Genomic DNA, 21,465 nt, shown 5'->3' on the forward strand with positions numbered 1-21,465 from the left:
CGATATTGGGTTAGGAATTGAGTAACATAGTTGTGCAGTGCCTCCCTGTATATCATTATAATACAATGCAGCAGGTTAATGTGGGTCTCACCTCTGCTGATGGAAAACGTATACTGTGACCTGGCAACAAAGCAAATGAGCATTTTGACTTGTGTGTTTTTTTATATTTGGGTTTCACTATTGTGTTTTCCCCCCCTGTCTTAGGATTTTTGGGGGACTTATTTTAGATATCAAAAGAAAAGCTCCATACTTCTGGAGTGACTTCAGAGATGCTTTCAGCCTGCAGTGCTTAGCATCTTTTCTGTTTCTCTACTGCGCGTGTATGTCTCCTGTCATCACATTTGGAGGACTGCTGGGAGAAGCAACTGAAGGGCGTATAGTATGTATCATGCTTTACTCTGAACTTTGAAACATAATCCATTTTTAAGATTCAGTTAGATAAATAAGCATTTAATTTTGGATTCTTTTCTGAGGAGAGATTTGAGATATGGTCTGCTAGATAAACCTTATATGAATTTCCTGGATGGCTAGTGGAACTTGTAATCTGGGGGTGGAATGTCTCAGAATGACTAGTTCTGAGTCTTACAAAAGGCTCTCCTCTGATGCCTTGCCCTTACCCCCCAATCCTAAGCTAGGTTTAGGCTCAGTTCTTGTCTCACAGGAGGTCCATTTGCTATATACCTGGGCCATGTTTCTGTCCAGATGCTAATCCTGAATTTAAACCTTTTGTAAGGCAACAGAGATGTGAGATAAGAAAGTGAAGAGAACACCTCCACCTTTGCTACTATGTATTTTCTTCTTGCTGTCAGCCCCTTTAGTCATCCTCCTACCCCACATCTTGCCCAGGGTTGCTAGGCTTTTCATGGTGAAGGAGAAAGCACATATCCATGTATTTTAAATGTCTTCTCCTTAGCTACAATGGCTTCCTGTACAGCTTAGGTAATTGAACCATTTATATCTCTACACAGAGTGCAATTGAATCTCTCTTTGGAGCATCCATGACTGGGATAGCCTATTCTCTCTTTGGTGGACAGCCTCTTACCATATTAGGCAGTACAGGACCAGTTTTGGTGTTTGAAAAGATTTTGTTTAAATTTTGCAAGTAAGTGTTATGTACTTTTCAGCCCTTAGCCTCTTCCTTTTCTCTTTACTATATTTATACTTCTCCCAACATCACTTTTGGAGGTCTGTTAATAGAGACAGAATTGCCTGGTTTGATTCAGTTTATCATTTTTGCTTCATCATGGGAATAGAGGAAAAGTAAAAGATTTATGTATATTGTTATGTAATATTTTTAAAAAGTAAGACTCAGTTATAAGCGCTGAGAAATCCCTTTTAATTTTGTTCCTTTAGATGTTCCCTTTAGACCAGTGGTCCCCAACCATTGTGGTGCCAGGGACTGGTTTCATGGAAGACAATTTTTCCACAAATTGGGTGGGGGAGATGGTTTTGGAATGAAGCTATTCTACCTCAGATCATCAGGCATTAGATTCTCGTAAGGAGTACACAACCTAGATCCCTCACATGCACAGTTCACAATAGGGCTTGTGCTCCTATAAGAATCTAATGTTGCCACTGATCTGACAGGAGGCGGAGCTCAGGCTGTAATGCTGACTGGCCTGCCACTCACCTCCTGCTGTGCAACCCCATTCCTAACAGGCCACGGACAGGGGGTTGAGGACCCCTGCTTTACACAAAGTCTTGAATTTAGATACTCATGGGATGTGAAGCTTATTTACTTTCACTTCCTGAATGAGGTTTATTTTCATTTGCTTAAAATGGTAGCAAGCTGTTGAATGACCTTCTTTTCACTGTTCTTTCCTTTTCCTCCTCCCAGAGAATATGGGCTGTCATACCTATCTTTAAGAGCTAGCATTGGACTTTGGACAGCAACTCTGTGTATCATACTTGTGGCCACTGATGCTAGTTCCCTTGTCTGCTACATCACTCGGTTTACTGAAGAAGCTTTTGCTTCCCTGATTTGCATCATTTTCATTTATGAGGCCCTGGAGAAGTTGTTTGAACTCAGTGAAGCTTATCCAATCAACATGCATAATGATCTAGAACTGCTGACACAATACTCGTAAGTACCATTTCCCCTGCTGGCCTTGGGGCTTTTCTTTTTACAAATATTGCTATTGTTACAAGAAACATGAGGAAATTACTCAGCAGAAAATGTGCCTTAAGTTGATTCATGACCTAAATCCTGACTCGCAGAGTTGAACAGGATTTTAAGTTATTTAATCAGCCACTCATCTGATACTTGCATTGTCATTATACCATCTCTGCCAAGAGTATCTTTTGAAAGTTCTATTTGTCTAGTGTTCTCTAAAATAAGTAGATAAGGAACCAAGTCCGTTTTAATATACACGAATTTTACTTTAGCAAAATATATGCTATTTGGTATTATTTCAGGGTGTTTTTAATTTACAATAATTCAAAGAAACATAGTAATGAAAATATAAGGTTTCAAATTTAGCAATAAGGTAAAATAAACTTATTGGGTCTGAATCTTACTAGATGTTTGAAAGTGTGGTAAAAACATAAATCACTGAATGAAAAATTTAATTTTGGTTTTGGCACTTGTGACATTTGTGATGGAAATACTCAGGTATTACTTGTTGAAAGTGATGTTACAGTCCAGGATTAAAGATGTGATTGGATCTATTGCTCCTTCTAGTTTTAGTATATCAACAGTCTAGAATGTCTCTCAGGCTTTGTCTGCAGACTATATGTGGCCATTAAATGGCCCCATTATTTAATCATAGAATTTTTTGTTATGTTTATATACAGTTTTTTATACTGCAAATATCTGAAACAATATGTTCTTTAGGAGACGGTTATAATCTCTGCATCAACCATCAATGATTTCCGTATAAACTGCATAGATATAGCCTTGAACCCTTTTAATATTTTTTAATCTTTATTTACTACAAGAAGTTTAAATTGTTGAAGTCAGATCAAAATCGTGCAATGTTATAATTTTGTTAAGAATGATGTAATGATATAATGTTGAAAATAATGAGTTTTAGTACTTTCACTTTTATTTTATATTTAGAGATAACTTTAAACAACTGACCCCCATTTTTGAATATGAAAAATCAAAGTGGAAATATAAAATAACTTTCCCAATAAAAGCAAATAGTGAGAATGTTGTAAACAGGGCTAAGAAGGGACTGAGCATAGTTGTCAGGGAAATGGGAAGGACAGTTTGATCAAAACCAAGAATAACATTGATACACGCCTTTTCATTTATCCTTATCTGAAAGAGAATCTCACTGAATTTGGATATCCTTGCTGAGATATGTAATTATCTCTGGTTGGATTTTCAAATCTACTACATGCCAGGCACTATACTAGGTGCTAGGAAAACCATGGTGAATAATATTCTGTCCTCAGTGAGCTTCCAGTTTAGTAGGGAATGTAGACAAACAGACAGCATGAGGAAATGAGTGCCGTATTAAAATGTTGGTACAGAATGCTATAGCACCACATCAGGAGAGCACCTAACCCAGATTTGAGGTTCAGAGAAGCCTTCCTGGAGGAAATAGTGTAGAATTAAAATGCAGTAGAAGTTAGGAAGGTGCTAAGGAATAGGGCAGAAAAGTAGTTCAGACAAAGGGCATTCACAGGACTAGATGCAAGAGATGCATTCATGCTTTAAAATATTTGTCTAAAGTTATATAGATAGTGGTAAAACAAGAAATGAAATCTAGGTTTTATTACTGATACAATTTTCAGTACACTGATGAATACAAATAAACTCTCCAAAAGAAACCAAGTAAAACAAATAAAACAGGTAAAATCAGAACTATTCTGTTTCAAGTGATAGGAAGGCACCCATTGCCTACCCTGTCAGCTGTTCTTTGAACCTTAGTGATAGCTTCTCAGGTTTGATCTAGAAAGGAAAAAGAGCAAGGTCTGAGCCCCAAACAATTTTCACAGCTTAAAAGTAGAATGAGAAAAATGCAACCAATAGGCAAAAAATAAATAAATAAATAAAAATAAGAAAGAAGCATCAGAGGAAACTATGGATAATGTCAGGTCACAGAAGGCAAGGAATAAGAAATGTATCACAAAGTCTTTAGAGAGGACAGCGGGGTGGATATCAAACAGAACAAGGAAAAGCGTTTGAAAAGAGATACTTGGTAACTTTAAAAACTGGTATTGGGTTGGGAGAGGAGGCAGAATGGGAAGTCAGTTTGCAAAAAACTAACAAGGAAGTGGGTGGTAAGGAAATGGAGAAAGCTGCATAGGCCAGTTGGTGTCAAAGAAAGTGGGAAACAGAATGCCTTTTGAAGAGAGCAATGAAATAATAAGATTGATAATTTGTGACAGAGAAGAACTATGCATGTTTGAAAATGGGAGAATAGAAATTGAGGAAAGGGAGGCAGCAACGATGGAGAGAGAGTAGATAAACACGGGATTGCAACCTCCCAGGAGTCAAAAAAAATGATGAGATCAAGGGGTTAAGTAAGACAAATGCTCAGAGGGTAATTTGAAAGCTAAAATAGCTTTATGTGGCCATGATCCCCACCTGTCATGGTGATCAAAAGAGGAGTGACAGAGGTCCTGACTTTCTCCACATTTCCATCTCTGCTTTTTAAAAAGTGATCCCTCATGTTTAGGTTTTACTTCGATCAGTGTGGGCATCTAAAACCTAATTCTTCCAAGGCTGAACATGAATGTGTGCTGAAGACTGTGTTCCATTGCCCAAGTGCCCTTCTCAACCCAAATTAGGGAGATAGAAGTGATGGAAAGACTGGTTCATCCTGATAGGCATGAGGTTTTAGTGCCACCTGGCACCTGAAGTGGGTGTGTGTGACGGAAACAATGACAGTCTCATGGGAAACGGGGTCTGACTAGATATCCTCACTGCACTGGTTCTTCACTCCAGTTGTTAAGCCTTGATTGTCTGGCTTCCAGTACCACTTACACTGTGTACATGAGTCTGATCAGGTATTTCCATCACTTGCTCCTTGGAGTAGCAAAATTCATCTTTTTCTGCTATGCATAGAATACATATATTTATTAGTGTACTTTTAGTTATGTTCATTAAAGAAAATAATATATTATTATTAATTACTGCTATTTTAATGTATTTTATAATCTCGTGCTTTTGCACAAAACATTTACTTTGTCTCATGAAGTCCAGATGACACTTTTAGTGGCTTTCTTGTTACTGTGACCTTTTCACACTTAATCAGTGTCATTTATAACAATGTCCACCTAAAGTTTTCTACTTTAGATGTGGCTGGCCTCATATTTATTATAAGGTACTATGCAGGTTCATTAGAAAAATTCCTAGAAAATGTTATAGCTAGAACATAATATATCTGAGATTGCAACCTTTGCAAGCAATATGCATATAATGTACATATTTGTTTGGGTATAAGATATTTGAAAAAAGTCATCATGTTTAGGATCTGTATTTCAGATTTTTTTTAATACTTAGCCTCCTACAATCAGATTTCCTTAAATTCATAGTTTATCAACCAAATAACAAGAAGTCTTTGACTTTTTAAAGACATATCTAGCTCCTCTGTCATCCTAACCTTATAATATGGTAATATACAGACCTTATATTTGAAAATATAAGCTTTTCTTTCATTGTGCCAAGATCAAGTGTCAAGATCATCTATTTATCTTTGAGAATACATACATTGCACCAGATGATTAAGCTGAATATGCCAAGTTAGCAATAAAAAACAAGTTTATGAGAATAATCTTTTCTTGGTTGCTTTGATTTTAAGAAATGGCAAAAATAGAATGAAGTGTTGTGCTTGCATAAGATGAAGTGTTTCTTTCAGGTTTGGGAATAATAAACTTTTGAAAGACAACTAGCTAAAGAAAAATTGAGAATGTATTTATTAATGTTTTGTAATCAATTGGGTCAAAGCAGTATGTAGGGTCTGATTATCTCTCTAGTTTCTGATATATATGTAGACTAGAGTGAAATAAAATATAATGATTAACAAGCTGTTGAAGGAGTGTTCTCACTAACAGGTTATGAGAATTTTTTTTGTTTGTTTTCTTTTCTTCTTTTTTGTTTCTCCAATAGCCAGCCCTCTACATAACCCAAGATAGTGATCTGTTTTGAATAAATCTTGCTGACTGACATACAGAAGAATATCCTCTTTCTCATCTTCTCAACTAGATTTGAACCTCCTTTAAAGTAGAAAACATGTAACAATGAGAATTTCATTCTTACTGTCCCTAATTTTATCTCCCACAGTCCCAGCATACTATTGTAAATATGGGGTTAAGTGACACTTAATGAATACTGATTAATGGAACATGTTGCAAAATAATTGACATTATTTTGCCAATCTTGTTCTCTAAGTAAAGAAAATAGTGCTAGTTTACATTATCTTTTATCTTTAACAGCACTCTTAAAGATTTTAGCTAGAAGTTTGGGATAAATTTGACACATTATGAAATTCTTAATATGCAATAAAGGTATATAAATTTGAATTGATAAAACTAATGATGACTGAAAATTTAGACAGGGTGCCAACATTGTGGAGAAATCATCTGAAAAAAAGGCAAGAGAAACAGGAGTGCAATTTGCAGCAGAACTCCCAAGGGTGATAGATGTGGGGAGAAAGAAGATGAAACAGAGTAATCATACTGCATGAACCTTTTAGTACTCACTAGTCAAAAAATAGAGAATAAAACAGATTTAGAGAAATATCTGCTTCAACCTTTTTAAATCACATTTTTTGCTATGTATACACTTGACTGGATTTATCCAGAATTGCTTGCAACATAACATGATAATTATATTTTTAGGTGTTTATTTGTTTACCTCCACTAGATTAATCTTTATAATGATAGATCATGGCTATTAGGCAGATCTATGTACCTACTGTACCTAGCAAAGTGCTTGGCACATATTATATGAACATGTTTATTCATATTTTTACATTTCTGAAAATGCTTCTCACAACTGATGGGCACATTTCACATATTGTTTCCCCCCAAAAAGCTATATTGTTTGACATCTTAGATTCAAATAAATATAATAGTAGGCAATCAATAAATTATGATTCAATAAACTTTTAGCAGCTCCTCACCTCATTCTTGATTCTTGATCCAAACACTTGCTATACTTGTTTTCTGTTCCTGCTTTTAAAGTAAATTATTTTAATGGTAGTCTCATTTCTAGTAGCAGTAGTATCCAATATAATAGTTCATTATTTACTTGTTTCATTCTCACTGTCCCTAATGAATTATGAGCCTTTTTGAACAGAATTTGTGTTTCTTTATCTTTCTACCTACAGAAAGCTAAGGGATTGGTAGATAGTAGTAAAGCTTTATTAAGTGTCTTTCAAATATGTTACTCTTCATATCTACTTTCAGATCTTAAATGGAATTATATTTCACACTTTCTTGTCAAATAGGTATAAAAAGACAGCTATTTATATGAGAACTCAATATCAGAGAGTGAGTGCTAAACAGGTAACAGTGGTTTCTTGGTTTCTTTCTTTAAAGAAGTTTAAATAGTTATGTGGCCATGTTTTGGTGAGATGTGATGAGTGTTCTCAAGGAGTTCACAGTCTTTGAATTACTCTCCCCGTTTCTCTTTGCTTCCTGAATTGATCTAGATTCAAGGATATATTCTGAAATATTTTAAGTGGAATGTAGTAATGTTTTAACTTACATTAAAATACCTCAGCACTGACACTGTGGTAATATATCGGGGGAAACCCACCACTGATACTCAACGTGAGTCCTTTTCTATTTTCCCTGTGTTGGCTGGTCTGAGAAATAAAGGGAAAGAGTACAAAAGAGAGAAATTTTAAAGCTGGATGTCCGGGGGAGACATCACATGTTGGTGGGTTCTGTGACGCCACCTGAGCCATAAAACCAGCAAGTTTTTATTAGCAATTTTCAAAGGGGAGGGAGTGCATGAAAAGGGTATGGGTCACAGAGAGCACATGCTTCAAGGGTGACCAAAGATCACAAGGCAGGAGGTCATGGCAAGATCACAAGGTCAGGGCAAAACTAAAATCACAAATGAACTTCCATGTCCACCTGTGCATGCATTGTCATTGATAAACAAGGTTCAAAAGCAGAGAACAGGTCTGACTAGAATTTGCCAGTCTGGAATTTCCTAATCCTAGCAAGCCTGGGGGCGCTGTAGGAGACTAGGGCGTGTTTCATCCCTATCTACATCTGCATAAAGGCAGACACTCCCAGGGCGGCCATTTTATAGGCCCCACCCTAGGAATGCATTCTTTTCCCAGGGCTGTTAATTATTAATATTCCTTACTGGGGAAAGAATTCAGTGATATTTATCTTACCCGTTTTTGGTAATAAGAGAAATATGGCTCTGTCCTGCCTGCCCACAGGCAGCCAGACTTTAAGATTATCTCCCTTGTTCCCTGAGAATTGCTGTTATCCTGTTCTTAGGGTGCCAGATTTCATACTGTTCAAATACACATGCTCTACAAGCAATTTGTGCAGTTAACGCAATCATCACAGGGTCCTGAGGCGACATTCATCCTCAGTTTATGAAGATGACGGGATTAAGAGATTAAAGTAAAGACAGGCATAGGAAATCACAAGAGTATTGATTGGGGAAGGGATAAATGTCCAGGAAATCTTCACAATTTATGTTCTTTTGCTCTGGCTTCAGCCGGTCCCTGTGTTCGGGGTCCCTGACTCCTGTGTTCGGGGTCTCTGACTCCTCGCAACAGTAATATGTGTATGTTAGGTCAAGTTACAACCATGGGCAGCTAGTATTCTGATGAGGAGTCCAAACTCTAGAAGTGGTCAGCTAGCATTAAAGCAGAGAGATTACACTCTAGAAAAGGCTACTACAAACCCCGAGACTATTAGCCATATCTCAGTCAACACTGACACTTTGCTGGATGTCAGAAATGGATTTTCATTGGCAATATCACTGACTTGTTAATCAGTATACTGAAATGCATTGGTAAAATTAAATGTACTCAGGATATGTGGATTGACTGTGACCTCTCTAGTTTTGCCAGAAGAGGATATAAGAATCCAGCAAGTGAATCACATAGTCTCAACTCCTAGAGTATTCTCAAGGCTTAATTCATAACTGATCCTATGTCCAGCTATTTGTGGTGCCTGATGTCACTAAAACAATACCAGAATCCTGCTTATGGAATACTGTCACATCATCCTTGAGTAAATCTTGCACACAAGATGAAGTCAAAGTATCAAAAACAAAAGAGTTGGAACTTCAGTGAAGTAATGAAACAGATTGTAGGAAGTGCTTTGACCATATTTCCCAATAAATGTTTGTTTACTATATATGTCTGTCTATGTAACTGAAAAAATAGTATACCTCATCTTTGCCTTTCCAGGACATGCTGGAGTATAATTTACCTGTAGTCTGTGACATCATCCAGCTTCTTAATATTTCTTTCAAGTGCTGGAACTTTAAAATGTCTTTAAAGCACTGTTTCTCAACCACTAACACACATACCATCATTGAAAAGCAGAATTTTAAAGAGTTTTTAAAGAGTTGTTTTTCATAGTAAAAAGTTCTTCAAAAAATTTCACTGGCTTTTTATATCCTTAATAACTATTCTAAATGAAAAATGTAATAAATAATAAAGCCACTTGACAGAATATACAGAAATACAATAGCTATGAAAAGTTGTGAACCTTTGCTCTTGTAACTCTGTTGAAATTTCAATTTCTAAAACATCAATTAAAATTAGTTCATACTTCACCAAAGTTTTAATTCCACAGAAAGTAGCACGTTTTCTTCTCAAAGTCTCTCTGAATATTCCTCTTTACATTTACTAAAATCTTCTGGGGCAGATAAGATCTATTTTATTGAACAAGTTATGACTTATGACCTCCCAGTAATCAAATGAATTATTACTGAAGAGTAGAACCATTTTTTCGTCTTCATTGTAATGCTTTTCTAAGTAGATGGTATGATCTCTTTCTTCCACTCAACTTGTTCTCACCCGTTGTTCATATTGTAGCAGGACGAGCGGCATACAACACTCCTTAGACACCGAGTTAAAGAAGGAAGGGGTTTATTGGGCCAGGGGCATCGGCAAGACTCCTGTCTCAAGAGCCAAGCTCCCCGAGTGAGCAATTCCTGTCCCTTTAAGGGCTCACAACTCTAAGGGGGTGCATATGAGGGGGTCATGATTGATTGAGCAAGCAGGGGGTATGTGACTGAGGGCTGCATGCACTGGTAATTAGATCGGAACAAAACAAGATAGGGATTTTCACAGTGCATTTCTATACAATGTCTGTAATCTATAGATAACAGAACCAATTAGGTCAGGGGTCGATCTTTAACTACCAGTCCCAGGGTGTGGCACCAGGCTGTCTGCCTGTGGATTTCATTTCTGTCTTTTAGTTTTTATTTCTTCTTTCTTTGGAGGCAGAAATTGGGCATAAGATGATATGAGGGTTGGTCTCCTCCCTTATTCCCCCCTTTTGAGACTCTCACTCATTTTATTAGTGGGAGTTCTCACATTTTCACTACCCATATCTTCTTGCAAGACAGATCGATAGTGATTCATATAGTATACTTGTGCTGAAGCATTTTGATGAACTAAGGTAGTGATTAAACTTTTTATCATTTGAAGTGCAGGTATCAAACAATGGAGCAGTAGGCAGATTCTTATTAATATTATAACTCTTATTATAAGAGTTTTAAATCCTCCTAGCACTGGGAACCATTTTCTAAACATGGCCATAGGATTAAATCCATGCCACACTTGCATGGGCACATGTGCCAGTTTTGTCACATCTCTAACCATGTCATCAACTGCTTGCCTTTGCTTATCTATGTGTAGGCAGCAATTAGTAAGATTAAATTTCCTACAGATCTCTCCTTCAGCTGCTAGCAAGTAGTTGAGAGCTAATCTATTTTGATAGATAGCATTTCTCATCTGAGTTTCTTGCTGGGCCAGAATAGTCACGGCTCTACTGTTTTTATTAGTGATTATTTTTAAGACAGCTTGTAACTGCATGATTCAGTTGATCATGTAAATGGGGGCCCAGTATCTCCACAAGCCATCTTGTGCCTAAGTAGCAGGCCTGTTATATTGTATGATTCTCTCAGGGGGCCATTTATCATTTTTTCAATTTCTTATAGCTATGCTTCTCTTTTCACGGGAAGCATAGACAAGGAAGCCCAGGAGTTTGCCTGTTTTTATGGGCAGTAGGAAGAAAGATGGTTTAATAGTGCCAATAACACAACAACCTGGCCACTGGTCAGGTAATTTGGTATAGGCTCTATGCCCACATATCCAGTATAATCCAGTGGGGACTGTCCAGTTCCAGTGGGACTCCAGGTGGGTCCACATGGTTTGCAACTTTGGAAATTTACTAAGTGGATTTCTCTCTGTGTGATTTGAACTCCACCAAGTGACTGGTTTTGTCATACCATTATACAGTTTCTGTCTCAGACAACTAAGTCATCCTATGGGGTGAGTGAATTCTTTTCCTTCTCTAGCTATGCAATATTGTCCAATAATTGAGGCTTTTAGGACCCAGAAATTATCAGGGTGATGCTTTCGAGCCGGGAATTCATCAGGAACTGGGTCTGTAGGTACTAATTCTCGGGCTTCTCATGGCCATTGATCTCCTATTACAGTTCCTCCACATACATAACATGAAGTGACATTGAGAGACTGGGCTACATGCTCGGCTAATTACAGAAACAAATTTTTTGTTTTTCCTGGAATTTCTGGTACTGGCACTTTTAGTTTATCATAGAAGGTTTGAAATACTGGCTCAGGAGAGCATTTATAAACTTTTTCTCAAACCATGATATTTACTTGAAGATCCAGTCTAACTCCATCAATTTTTAGGGTTACACGTTCCCCCTTTTTTTCCAGTGAGGAGCAAGGGGATTGGTTATTACTAGCTCTAAGGGGTTACATTGTCCCTTAGTACAGGAAGGGCCATTTTTTCCTTTCTGAAGGTGGACTGGATCCTTTATTATTATATTTTTTAATCCAAGTGGCCTAAATGACACAAGGCCAGTATTTACATTTATTTCCACATAGTCCTAATTTATGACAGATGTAGTTATTTTCTGCCATATAGCCTCTTTTCTAATTAAGAGAACTACACTTTATTCCTAACTTATTACTATTAATGACAGCACAGGCATCAAATTTTAAGGTGACTTATTTGGGCACCCTTTTTTTTTTTCTGTTTTGGCTAACACTTTACTCGTATTGCTTATGAGTCCCTACCAGTCTTCAGTTCTTAATCTTATTTTAGAAACTGTGGTCATGGGAGGCTCAGATGGCTCATAACACACATCAGGTTGGTCATTTGCTGGGCTATATACCTTGTATAGAATAACATTATACAAACAAGTTCATTCTAGAGTTCCAGTACACTTATAATAACCATAAAATAATAGGACCATAGCAACCTTTTGTCCTACCTCAGTGACTTGATGTATACATTGGGAACAGCCCTCAGTCTGAGGAAGATCATTTGAAGTCCTTACTGTGCAAGTCCAGATTTTAAGGAAAATGAGTCCTGCAATGAGTTTCTTCATGCTTCAGCTCCGAGACCATCCTTAAACATCAGTAGACTGTAAGCGGTATGTGGACAGGAGCAACTTCACCATCCCCTGCAAAGTGACTCTGAAGAAGATGACAAGCCCTGTTCCAGTCACACCCAGAAACTGACTGGTCCACGCACTGCTTACAGTCTACTGATGTTTAAGGATGGTCTCGGAGGTTGGGCCTGCTAGAATAAACTGAGTCCAACACCTCTACACAGTTATGTTCAACTGGGCAGTCTGATACTGGGAGCAAGGTGGTGGGGTTTAGGATGTTGCAAGTTTCAGTGGTTATGTGGGAATTTTCACATAGTAAGCTTTGGTATTTGGTTAATCTAGCATTTGTTAACCAATGATGTCCTTTGATATTTATTAACGTTACCACAGCATAGGGGGCCTTTATATTCAGGTTTTGCCTAAGGGTTAGTTTATCTGCTTCTTGTGCTAACAGGGCCTTTGCTGCTAGGGCCCTTAGACCTAGGGGCCAGCCTTTGAAAACCTTGTCTAGTTGTTTTGAGAGATAGGCCACTGGCCTTGGCCAGGGCCCCACAGTCTGGATTTAAACTCCAACATATATTTTTTCTCTTTCTGACACATAGAATGTAAAGAGTTTTGTCAGGTCAGGTAGCCTCAGGGCTCAGGCCGACGTGAGTTTTGCTTTTAACTCATGAAAAGCTCGTTGCTGTTGGTTGTACGAGATGTAATTTATCTAATCTACATTTTTATTAACTGTCACCTACTAAAATGTTGACTCAAATCCTGAAGCTATTTGATTTCAAGTTTTAAATTGATCTGGTATTCCTCGTGGGACTCCAATTGCGTCTAAATAGACATGAGAGTCGAAAGACCCATAAGGGGCTTCTCTTGCTTTATGATGTCTTATTATTTTTTTCCTTCTGGTTGATGAAATGCCAGGGTGAAAGGGATAGCCAGTTGGACTAAAGTACAAGTACCCCTCCAGTTATTCAGCAGAGTGTCCAGTAAAGGTCCACCACAATACCACCACATATCCACTCAGGGGTGAACAAGGGCTGACCTATTGATAAGCTCTTGAAAATTCTTAAGCTCACCGCATCCTTTCAGGTCTCCAAGAAATTCTAAGTTTCCCCCCTGTCATGAGAGACATGAAGTGAATTTAGTGTCGGGAGACGGAAGCTGTATGGCCCTTGGGGGCTGAACCGCAGGGTGCCGGACTTTGGGATATAGCAGAGAGAGAGCTTGGCACAACATATTACTCCAGGCTGTAGAATCCTGAAAAGAGCTACCATGCAGCCTACGCCTTGTCGACTGGAGGACCACCTTAGTGGAAGGGGGACAATCTGGGCCTCTGGCCTGCCATGTGCACAAGCATAACAATTGCTTTTGTTTAACGTGCAGATGGAATATTTGATCTATTTTAACCAGGCATTTGCATCTTGGTATCCTGTCTTAATTGCTAAAGTTTGTTTTAAGTCTTTAACTTCTATGAGCCTCTAGTAAAATGAATGTATGGTTTTAGGGAAATTACAAAAACTGGACCGGTTGGGGCAATCCATCCTTACTCTTTAGTGGTCCACAGAATGTTGGACCAACTATGGCATGAAAGCTCTACATCAGGGGGCAACACTCCTGGTTGGCACTGGGGTCTTTATCAAAATCTCCCCAGATTAAATGGTCCTAGTTTACTAATGCCTAGTCTGAGGAGACTCAGGAGGGACAGAAGTACTTTTCTGAAGTAGGAAGCTGTCTTTGACTTGGCAAGTCCTCACAGGGTATAACAAGGCAAGCATTAAATGCAATAGTTTGAGATGAAATTGACTTGGTTATATTAATAACTAGATGGTCAGCAATAGAATGAGGAAAGAAGAAAGAGTAATAGAATAGATTAAAAGAGTTAAATTTTTCTTAGCTTTAGTTTGGTAGGGTTTTCCCCTGGGACTATGGCCCACAACTCTGGAGCGGGTGGCGCTTTCTTGACTCAGGTGTGATGAGTCCATCTTTTTTTTTTTTTTTTTGCTCTATGAACAGCAGTCTTGGTGGGGTGGTTAGCAGCAAAAGGTAGGGTCCTTCCCAGGCTGGCTCGAGTTTTTCTTCTTTCCACTTTTTGATGAGAACGTGATCTCTTCAGACTGGTGCTGGTTTACCAGAAATTCTAGGGGTGGTGCGTGTGCTGAAAAGACTCCTAGTTTTTTGTTTGTTTGTTTGTTTTTTGTTTTGTTTTTGCGAGAAAGTGGAAGATAAACCAAGTATACAATTTTTAAGAAATTGACCTTTTGTTTTAAATGTGGGGGCCTTGGCAGTGGACTTTATAGTCCTTAGTGCCTTTTTAGTGAGAAATTTCCTTTAGCACCTATTTTTATTAGTTTTTAAACCAAAGAAAGCCAAATACCATTTTACATTTAATAATGCTTCTCTTATGATTTTTATACCAGATAATCTAAATTTTATCTTTATATTAGTGTGTTATTAATGTTAAACCTAATTTTAATAAAACCTTGTAGACATATTTATCTAATTTTTAATGTTTGACCATAAGGTAAAATTTTATAGACTCTTTTTGACCTTTTATAATTTTTGCTAAAGAGCAAGTTGGTGCTTTAAGAAAAACCTGTTATGATTTTACTTTAAAATCTAGTTCACAGAGAAACTGGATGATACTTCTTTAACTTTAGCTAATATGTTTACAAATAGAATTTTCTTTACAATTAACGTTTTAAAACTTGCTTAAACCTGCAAAACAATAATTTTTTTTAACTTTTTAATGTAGGTAAAAATGTACATTCTTATGCCTCCTTATAATCTTTTTACCAAAGGTATATTTTACTTTTCTTATACACCTTGCACATAAACTGGTTTTTTTTTTTTTTTTTTTTTTCCAATAGTTTTACATTCAGGAGGCCTAGTTACTTTTAAATTATACAACTTTTTTTTTGCATAAAATCTTTTTTTAACACACTTTTTTATAACCTTTTTTTTTCTTTCATGACTTTTACAGGCAATTTTTCAACATACCTTAACTTTCTGACTTATTACAAACATTTCTTTCTTTAAACAACCAAGTAATTTATTTCAGGACAAGAATTTACCATATAACACTCTTTTTATATAAATTCAGTCCCCCCTTTTTTTCTTTTCTTTTTTTTTTTTTTTTTGGAAGATGATAACCATTATTTTCCAAAGCAAACCTTTTTTTTATGTCTGTGGACTAGACTGTCTAAGGCCACAAGATTAGAAGTTACTATAATATATATTACACCGTTAACTTTTAGCAAACTTTACTTTTGTTGAAAACCTTGTAAGTTTGGGATTTTAATTATCTTTTGCTATTAATAAGACCTTGTTTTATCCAAATTAGAATTGGTATGATGGCTTTTAAAAGAATAGGGTACACTTTTTTTTTTCTTAACTACTTGTACTCTCTTGTTTTCTTTCTCCCTTTGACTTTGTCTCTCTCTCTTGGACTTTCCTTTTGCCTCTGTCTCTTCCTCTCTCTCTCTGCCTCTGTCTTTCTCTCTCTCCTTGACTCCCTCTTTGTCTGTCTCTTCCTCTCTCTCTTTGCCTCTTTTCCTCTCTGTCTCTTTCCTTTCTCTCGCTCTGCTGGTCTTTCCTTGCCTCTGCCAGCCGCTTATGCTGTTATTCTCTCAACCACTGTGTGTTGGGGGCGGGGACCGTAACACCAGCTGTAACAAGGTATCTATGTACAGGAGCTGGTCTGGGTTCTCTGGCTTACATGTTACCTTGTGCCATACCTTTGAAACAAGGGACCTGTCCAGGCTTCCTTCTAAGGGCCAACCTATCTCTAATGCTGGCCAGTTTATCTTACACAAAGTTTTAAGTTTTCCAGGTGTCATAGTACTCCATAGTCTCCCTTAAATCCTTTTTTTGAAATTTTTCAACATAGTTCCTAGTGGGGTGGGCTTACTTTGTGCCTCACCAATGTTTCCTCTAGACAAAACATCATGCTCACACCACACACATACCACAAAACAAAGAACGGGTAAAAAGGGCACACACACACTTTTGTAGTTTACACCAAACCAAAATCAAAACCAAAATCAGAGTATCCAGAAATCCAAGCCAGGTCAAAACCAAAACCAAAGTATCAAACAATCCAAGTCAAGTCAAAAACAAAAACCAAAGTGCCAGTACAGGTACACTGTGGGTGATCAGGCCATGCTTCCACTCAAATGGAGCAGGCAAGTTCTCAAGACCAATCCTGTCAAGCAATTTAAACCAAGTCAAAACCAAAGACAAAGTGCCGATAAAGGCACGCCATGGATGATCAGGTCACGCTTCCACTCAAATGAAGTGGGCAAGTTCCCAAGACTGGTCCTGTCAAGCAATTCAAACAAATCAAAACCAAAACCAAAGTGCCGATAAAGGCACGCCGTGGGTGATCAGGCCACGCTTCCACTCAAACGGAGTGGGCAAGTTTCAAAGACTAGTCTTACCAAGTTTTAGATGTCCAGACTCCAAGTGTCCGTTCCTTCCCAGTGTTCAGCCACTGCGTTGATCCTCCACGGGGGCCTGCACACACTGCTCTAGCGAGGCATCCCACCAGGGCAAATGCCTACCCGGGAGCGCTCTCAGGATCCGCCTTGCTCGGGCTGGTCGGAGTCCCTCGCGGGATGTTCTACAGGGCAGGCTTAAGCCGCCTAAGGAACTGCCTCAACCATCCACCATTCACCTTGCTTCCCAGTCACAGAACCAAGAAATGTAGGACAAGCGGCAGACAAAACTCCTCAGACACCGAGTTAAAGAAAGAAGGGGTTTATTCAGCTGAGGGCAACGGCAAAACTCCTGTCTCAAGGGCCAAGCTCCCCAAGTAAGCAATTCCTGTCCCTTTTAAGGGCTCACAACTCTAAGGGGGTACGTGTGAGGTGGTCGTGATTGATTGAGCAAGCAGGGGGTACGTGACTGAGGGCTGCATGCACTGGTAATTAGATGGGAACAAAACGAGATAGGGATTTTCACAGTGCATTTCTATACAATGTCTATATCTATAAATAACGGAACCAATTAGGTCAGGGGTCGATCTTTAACTACCAGACCCAGGGTGTGGTGCCAGGCTGTCTGCCTGTAGATTTCATTTCTGCCTTTTAGTTTTTACTTCTTCTTTCTTTGGAGGCAGGAATTGGGCATAAGATGATATGAGGGGTGGTCTCCTCCCTTAATATTATTGTGGGTTCTTTATGAGATTGTAATGCTGGTCTTGACACTTTGTATATGATTTGATAATTTTACACAGGATATCTGCCACTTCTATTGGATAATTTTGAGTAAATTATTCTTGTTCACGTAAAATGTTGATACATTAGTCATCATTCATCTCTGCTGGATGATGTGAGTGTCATTGGTACATACTTTATCGCATTAGTCACGCTAAATGAATGCTTAGAGACATTGCTAATGGAAGTGGAAGAAACATTTCCCTTTAACTATATAAATTAATATGTTAATTGCTCTGAACACTGTTCTTACTAGGTATGTATAGACCTAGCCAAATTCGGTCAGCTCAGCACATTTTTCTACTTATATATGCAGTAACATATATGCAAATATGTTATAGGTTGAAATGTGCCCCTCCCAAATTTCTGTGTTGAGGCTCTAACCTTCAGTACTTCAGAATGTGGCTCTTGAGACGGGAGTCTTGCCGATGCCCCCGGCCGAATAAACCCTTTCGTTCTTTAAGTCGGTGTCTGAGGAGTTTTGTCTGCCACTCCTCCTGCTACATTTCTTGGTTCCCTGACGGAGAAGCAAGGTGAATGGCAGATGGTTGAGGCAGCTCCTTAGGTGGCTTAAGCCTGCCCTGTGGAACATCCCTGCAGGGGACTCCGACCGGCCCAAGCAACACGGATCCTGAGAGCGTTCAGCTTATGCATTTTACATTTATTATTTACCATGAGGGAAAATATCAAGTGAAGAAGTGTAAATACAACTCTGAAAAAGAAAAGTTTAATTTATGAAAACATTCTGTGGTCATAGATCTCAGTTTTAGGCAAGGCAGTTTTTATATAACACCCCCCAGAAGAAAAACTATCATTATTAATTCTTTGTCTACAAGACTGTTTAAATATTATGAGAAGGGTCATGAAATACGTTCTGTAAAGAAATACTCATGGCCATGCTCAAAAAGGTTTGTGTCCAGGCCAGTCCTTCTGCTTCAACTCCCCCTACTATAATAGATCACTTCTCTCTTCATTACAAATGTGGCTGGTATCTTCACCATCTATAAAACTTGTTCTAAAGATGATCAGTAGGAGGCTAATTTTATCTCCTCCCCAAATTTTGCATTTTAATATCTAAATGAATGAAGTACTCATGATAGTTTTTTTTTTTTTTTTTTCAATTATAAAAGCAGGTTTTGGGGAGCTAGCAGGAATATTTCTCCTCATTCTGAAATGATATGACTCAATGTTATAGGCTGAATTGTGCCCCTCCCAAATTTCTGTGTTGAGGCTCTAACCCTCAGTACCTCAGAATGTGACTGTATTTGGAGACAGGACTTTTAATAAGATGATTAAAATTAAATGAAGTCATATTGATAGTAACAGGAAGCAGAGAAATTCTAGGCAGACAGGGGTGAGTCCCTGGCATACTCCACCTTCGAGCGGAAAAGCCTGAAACCCACAGCCCAAAGTGGGAACTTCCATCCATGTGTGCCTCTTTCTCCTGATTGGTTCGTTCTGAATAATATCTTTTTTACCAATCAAATATTGCCTTTTCCAAAACTACCTATGACCCACCCCACACCTTATCCTGTGCCTATAAACACCCCAGACTCAGCCAGTAGAGAGGATAAGTGGCTAGACATCAGAGAGAGGCAACTTGACTTCAGAGACAGTGGTTGCATGTTGGAAAGAGGCAACCTGACTTCAGAGGAGAGAGGCAGAGAGGCACCTTGACTTCAGGGGAGAACAACCTACCTTTCCTGTTCCCTTTTCATCTCCCTGTCTGCTAAAAGCCTCTTTCAGTGCTTAATAAAATTATTTGCATTCACTATCCTTCCATTTGTCCATGTTACCTCATTCCTCTTGGGCACCAGACAAGATTTCATGACATGCCAAGTGAATTACAAGACTTGACCTGAGTTTTGAATGAAACTTTTCAAACATTTTGTACCTGATAATTCAAAATTTTGGTACTCAAAGAGGCCATCACACTGGCCCACTGCTCTCACTGATAGAGAGCAGCCTCCCCATACAAAGAGGCAAAGGACACACTAGCTGATAATACACTGCTGTCTGTGAATGGTGAAGATAAGAGAGCATTGTAGCATGCCCTCTGGGGCCTTGAGGTCACAGGCACTCCCACCTGGACGCTGCCACAGAGCATACACAGAGTTTCTTCTTGCAGGCACTAAAGCAACCAGCCGGTTCCTGCACTTGCTTGCTCTGGTTCCCACACTCATTCACTCATGCACTCCTTCCTGCAAGGGTTGAGCTGGGTGGGCTGAGTAAATGAGGCACCTGTGTCACAAGTCCTATGAAGGGGTCAAGAAAATATCCTGCTTCAATTGGAGAGAGGGGTCCTAATCTAATCTTTTTGGTGTCATTATAAGAAGAGAAAATTTAGACACACAAAGAGACACTAGGAATGTACACTTAATTATAGTTGACCTAAGTGCTATTGTATAAAGGTATAGGATGCCAAGAGAGTGAGAAGTATTTCCAAACTTATAGAAGAGACCATGTGAGGACACAGCAAGGGGGTGGCCATCTGTAAGCTAAGTAGAGAGGCCTCAGAGGAAACCAACCCTGTTGGCACCTTGATCTTGGACTTCCAATTTCCAGAACTGTGAGAAAATAAATTTTGGTTTTTAGGCCCGCCAGTCTGTGGTATTTTGTTGTGGCAGGCATAGCACACTAATACATTGAATAAATGCTTATATATTAGTCCTGTTTATGTTTGAAGTTATGGGCAAACTCGTGCAACTGTTTCCCCCTCAGTAAATGACAATCACATCCTTTCAGCTGCTCAGACTAAAACATCATGGATTTATTCTTGTCTATTCCCTTTCTCACACATCCAGATTTGCTAGCAAATTCTCTATATAGAATACAAACACTTTTCTTTACCCTCTCTACTTCTATAATCTCTTGTCTAAATTATTGCAATTGCCTTCTAACTGGTATCTTTAATTTTATGCATACTCTTCCACAGACTGTTCTCTATGACACAGCAAGAATTATTCCTTCAAAACTCACGTCAGGTCATGTCAATCTGCTTCTCAAAGCCCACTGATGGCTTCTTGTGACCTTTAAGGTGTTGCTTCATCTGTTCCCCAGTGCCTCTCTGCTCTCTCCTCCTGCTGCTTTGCCCTTCTGCTCCAGCCACACCAATATGATCTCCTGGCCCTTCTGTAAACACATTTGGCATGTTTCTGCCTCTAGCCCTTCACACTGTCTTTTTAAAAATGTTTTGTGGCCTAGAATTCCTCTCCCAGATATTTATGTGGCTTCCTTTACTTCCTTCAAAATCACCTACTTGAGAACTTTCTATGAAATGTTCAACTCCCTTCTCTCTCTCTCTCTCACCTACCATATATAATTTACTTATCTTTTTAAAGTAAAAATTATTAAAGGATCATTTATATACAATAATATTCACCCCTTTGAAGTATGCCCTTAAATGAGTTTTGGCAAATAAATATCATCATAATCAATGTATAGTACATTTCCCAAAAATGTTTTCTTGTGCCCCTTTGCAGTCAATCTTTCATCCCCACCTCCTGGCAACCACTGATACGACTTACATATCTAAAGTTTTCCCTTTCCTAGAATTTTACATAAATGGAACCACAGAGTATGCCTGCCTTCTTTCACTTACCATAATGCTTTTGAGATTCACTGATTTTGTTGCATGTATCAATTTATTCCTTTTCATTTCCAGGTAGTATTCTACTATATGGACATTCCACAATTCATTTGTCCAATCACAAATGAATGGACATC

The 21,465-nt window shown here is 38.4% G+C and overlaps 1 protein-coding gene across 16 annotated transcripts in view; it reads left to right on the forward strand.

The window, feature by feature from the left end:
• Window positions 1-21,465, forward strand: part of SLC4A10 (solute carrier family 4 member 10) — a 392,709-nt gene that overhangs the window by 308,896 nt on the left and 62,348 nt on the right. For all 16 annotated transcript variants that reach the window (XM_023217347.1, XM_023217351.1, XM_023217349.2 and 13 more), the window contains 3 exons: window positions 205-379; window positions 969-1,102; window positions 1,838-2,083. In XM_023217347.1, coding sequence (XP_023073115.1) covers window positions 205-379; window positions 969-1,102; window positions 1,838-2,083 — 555 coding nt within the window. The remainder of the gene's footprint in view (window positions 1-204; window positions 380-968; window positions 1,103-1,837; window positions 2,084-21,465) is intronic.

The sequence above is a fragment of the Piliocolobus tephrosceles genome, chromosome 11, assembly GCF_002776525.5.
Source record: "Piliocolobus tephrosceles isolate RC106 chromosome 11, ASM277652v3, whole genome shotgun sequence".
NCBI classification, from domain to species: Eukaryota; Metazoa; Chordata; class Mammalia; order Primates; family Cercopithecidae; genus Piliocolobus; species Piliocolobus tephrosceles.